This window comes from Alosa sapidissima, chromosome 6, assembly GCF_018492685.1.
Source record: "Alosa sapidissima isolate fAloSap1 chromosome 6, fAloSap1.pri, whole genome shotgun sequence".
NCBI classification, from domain to species: Eukaryota; Metazoa; Chordata; class Actinopteri; order Clupeiformes; family Clupeidae; genus Alosa; species Alosa sapidissima.
The window spans coordinates 37,446,614-37,451,199 of NC_055962.1; the positions used below are offsets into that span (position 1 = coordinate 37,446,614).

Sequence of the window (4,586 nt, forward strand, 5' to 3'; positions counted from 1 at the left end):
TTCATCGTGTCCCCTAGGTTATATCTGTGCCCTGAAATGCCTTGTATGTGAAAAAAAAAACTTCTTCCCGAAGCACTTTTGAATTTATTTCCTCAGCATATTAGGTTATATCATAGATTATTATGGCCATTTTTTAAACAGTGAAAATAATAATAAAAGAGTTTTTGAACTTTAATGTCACTAATGCTGATTATTCAATGATTCATTTGAATTTAAATATTTAAAATACTTTCACAGCAAAAATTATATATGTGAATAATTTAGATTAATTAATCACAGAGTATGTAATTAATTAGATTAATTTTTTAATCGATTGACAGCCCTAGTATTTACATATCAAGTGCCATATAAAAGCTGAGGGGGTTGGTGAAACGGTGTTTCAGTCGCGTTAGAGAACTCACACACTCTTGCTCCAGCCCTGTCTAAGACACGTGTGTGTGTGTGTGTGTGTGTGTGTGTGTGTGTGATCCCAGCAGGCTGCTGGTAAGCAGAAAAGAACAGAGTGACTCATGACAACAGAGATTCTTGCTGTTAATTGGCATTAATCACCTTTTTTATCTTTTCAAACACAAGGTCCATCTTCAGGAGAGTCGGATCAACTCAGACTTTACACATTTAAAACATCATAAAACTAACAGAGGACATTAAAATTAAACACATCAACAGTGCAAAACTACACACACACACTCTCTTAAAGAAAAATACATAGGTCCTTCTGGGGGCATTCAGACTGTCCTCATAAACCTGCTTCAATATCTATGTGGATGTGGATGTGTGTGTGTGTGTGTTTCTATTTCTTATCTATGGACACACTCCAGGCCTGCCCATCTTACTCCAGTGCCTGTCCAAACAGACAGGAAGTGACTTCATGAGAGACCCCACATGCCAGGTCACTCTGGCTGTCCTCTACTGTCGCTGCCGTGACGACCACCGGCTGCGTCCTCCCGGAGGAAGTAGTATTGCTCTATTCACTGCCTCAACGCAATCACAAGAGGACGTGGCCATGCCTCGTGCTGTGATGGCGTGCTTCACAGTCTGCACCGGAACACACTTCGGTCCAGTGCGGTCCGGTTCTGCTTGTGCTGTGATGGCGTGCTTCACAGTCTGCATCGGAACACACTTCGGTCCAGTGCGGTCCGGTTCTGTGCAGGCCGTGTGGCTACGGCAGTAGAGGCTGGTCACTCGCTGCCGGCTCCTTTCCGACACATTCTCAAACCACAGCAGTCACCCGAGCTTCCACTTCCTCTAAGGAAGAGGTCAAAAGAAGAAAACAAAGCAAGTGAGCAGCAGGAGGAGACAACGCAGAGCAGAGAGGAGAGGAAGAGGAAGAGATGATTCTGAAAGAGAGAAATGAAATGAAAGAGAGGAAAGAGAGGAAGAGATGATTCTGAAAGAGAGAAATGAGATGAAAGAGAGGAAAGAGAGGAAAGAGATGATTCTGCCGTTGGGGAAACACGCTGTCCGTTTGGACTCGGTCCCGGTGGACTGGAGGGGAGCGGTTCTGTCTAGTCCAGCTACTCAACCACTGAGGTTCCTGTAAGGAACCCGGGGTGGAACCAGTCCCCGTGCGGTTCTCCCTCGCTCACGCTCCCGTTGCTACAGCGACGGCCGCCCCACTGTCCGTTCCCTGGCGGAGCGTCCCGTAGGTGTGCGGTCTCAGCTGCTGTCCTCGGCCAGTGTGTCGTTGGCGTCCCTGGTGCCGTTGGTGTCCGTGGTAACGTTGGGCGCGTTGGTCTCCTCGGCCGCCTCTCCGTCGCGTTCGCAGATGACCGTCATGGGGCTGCTGAGGAGGCGGCAGCGCGCGCCGTACTTGCTGCTGGCGGCCGATGGAGGCGTCCGAGAGCGTCCGCACCTCGGCCCCGCCAGCGAGGAGGAGGGCGAGGAGGGGGAGGAGCCGCGTGACGGCGACAGCCCCTCGCTCCGCGTCCAGGTCTCGGTGGTCCGGCGCGCGTGATTGGGCGATCCGGCGGGCGGGCTATCGTAGGGCGAGCCGTGCGTGGGGCTCTCGGGCGGCGTGTCCAGCGAGCGCGTGCGCGTGAAGCGCGGGTCGGTGGTGCGGAGCAGCTCAGCGGCCGACATGCGGAAGCTGCCCTCCGACCGGCTGCCCTTCCTCAGCAGCAGAGCCTTGAACGTGTCGCTGCTCGTGGCCGACTTGCGCAGGTTGCGCTGGATGGCGCTCTGCTGCCGTGACGACGACGAGCCGGCCGGAGGAGGAGGGGTCATCGCTCCCGCGGTGGGCGTCATCGGGGGGGAGGAGGGGGAGTGGCCTCGGGAGCGGTCATCTTCCGACTCGCGACGTCCCAGGACTTTCCGCTTGGACCTGCAGAGAACAAGAACAGAGATATGAGAGAAGTTTACACACTACACACACACACACACACACACGCATCAAACTCCACTGCACACACCCTGCGCACACGTCCATCAGACAGAGCTAACACAGGCATTGAAGTTGAGAGCAGGTTAACAGGTTTGCTGTGGTGAGATGGTAAAGCGTGTGAGCTGAAGCACAAACACAGCCTCTCCTGAACTCCGGCTAGTTCTGGTTCTAAGTTCTGGTTCTAAGTTCTGGAGCTGGATGTGGAGGGCGGAAACACAGAACCGCAACAGCCGCGGACAGATGCGGTTCTGAACGTACTGCTCTCTCAGTGTCTGAGTAAGTATCTGTCTTCACTCAAGCAGTTTCCCGTTCAGAACCCCAACACCCTGTGGGAGGGGTGGCATGAGGGGTGAGGGGTGGTATGAGGGGTGGCATGGGGGGCATGAGGGGTGGGGTGAGGGGTTGCATGAGGGGTTGCATGAGGGGTGGCATGGGGGGAGAGGGGGGGGATGAGGGGTGGCATGGGGGTGAGGGGTGGCATGGGGGTGAGGGGTGGCATGAGGGGTGAGGGGTGGTATGACGGGTGGCATGAGGGGTGAGGGGTGGCATGGGGGGTGAGGGGTTGCATGAGGGGTGGCATGAGGGGTGAGGGGTTGCATGAGGGGTGGCATGGGGGGTGAGGGGTGGTATGAGGGGTGGCATGGGGGTGAGGGGTGGCATGAGGGGTGAGGAGTGGTATGAGGGGTGGCATGAGGTGTGAGGGGTGGTATGGGGGGTGGCATGAGGGGTGAGGGGTGGCATGTGGGGTGGCATGAGGGGTAGCATGGGGGATGGCATGAGCAAGGCTGGGTCCGTTCAGATGGGACTCGCTGGCAGATTAATTTGTCACAAGGTGCAGCGTGGAGCCGGTTGCCCTTATTGATTAGCAGCCCTCTGCTCTGCCCAGTCATGAAATCAGCACGCCAGTCTGGGGGCTAAAGCAGAGCACGCTGTGTATGGAGGGAGGGGAAAGGTGTGTGTGTGTGTGTGTGTGTGTGTGTGTGTGCGCAGGAGATGGAATTGGTGGAGCCCCTGTATTTTAATCTCCTAAAAGCCCCGACCAGGGGATGTGTGTGTGTGTGTGTGTTGAAAGTGCACACGCTGCATATCTGTGGGCTCCACCAGCTCCAGGCTGATTAATCAAGGCAGCACACAGGGAGGCCTGCGCACAGCAACAGCACAGTTCCAGCCCCAGACTACAGGGGGCGGTGGTGAGCACACACGTTTGAATGGACCAGCGGGCAGCAGCAGCAGATTAGTGAGCAGGGGGATTAGTGGGGGGACAAAGTAACATATCCCTGCCATTACAGGTCTAATCCAACAACAGAGCAGAGAGGGGGAGGAACACACACACACACACGCACACACGCACGCACACGCACAAACACACACAGAGCCATTTCCAGACTGGGGTTACTTGCCAGTCCGCACCTCATGTGACGAGGGTCATTCATGTTCAGCTGTCCCGAGCTGAACGACAGAAGAGAGGGACGACAAGAGAGATGGAGAGAGGAGAGGGAGGAGGAGAAGAGATGTGGGAGAGAGAGAGAGAGAGGAAGAGAGGAGAGGAAGAGAGGAGAGGGGGAGAGAAAGGAAGAGAGGAGAGGGGGAGAGAGAGAGGAGAGGAGGGGGGTGGAAGAGAGGAGAGGGGGGGGGGGGGGGGGGGAGGAGGGGGGGGGGTGGAAGGAAGGGCAGGGGCAGATGTGATGGGGGTGTGACGGGATGTGACAGGAAGAAGGACAGGTCAGCACTGTCAGGAAACAAGCGGACTTCCCCAGACACACACACATACAAACACACACACACACACACACACACACACACAAACACACACAAACACGAACACACACAAACACGAACACACAATAAACAACATTGGACAGATCTGGACACACACCATAACAAAACACAACATCAATCGTCAACACTGGACAGATCTAAAGTCACACACACACACACACACACACACACCCTAGTTACTTTATGGGACGATGTGTAACACACACCCTAGTAGCAGACCAAGAGTAAACCATCAACACTGACGGCAGCTCCTCAGTAACACACACACACACACAGGCGGATTTGCTGAGATCTCAGCAGCATCTGGCCTGATGTTTACTCGCGCATCTTCCGTTTCCACGGTTAACTTTTGCTCTAATGCCGCATGTGCGCGACCACAACCCGCCAACCCAGGGGGACGGCTAAAGCTTTAAACTCCTTTCTCTCT

At 54.6% G+C, this 4,586-nt stretch overlaps 1 protein-coding gene across 1 annotated transcript in view; it reads right to left on the reverse strand.

The window, feature by feature from the left end:
* Positions 1–525: 525 nt before the first annotated feature.
* Positions 526–4,586, reverse strand: part of nhsl1b (NHS-like 1b) — a 151,869-nt gene continuing 147,808 nt past the window's right edge. Inside the window, 1 exon segment of the mRNA XM_042095145.1 lies at positions 526–2,320. Coding sequence (XP_041951079.1) covers positions 1,657–2,320 — 664 coding nt within the window. The 3' untranslated portion in view covers positions 526–1,656.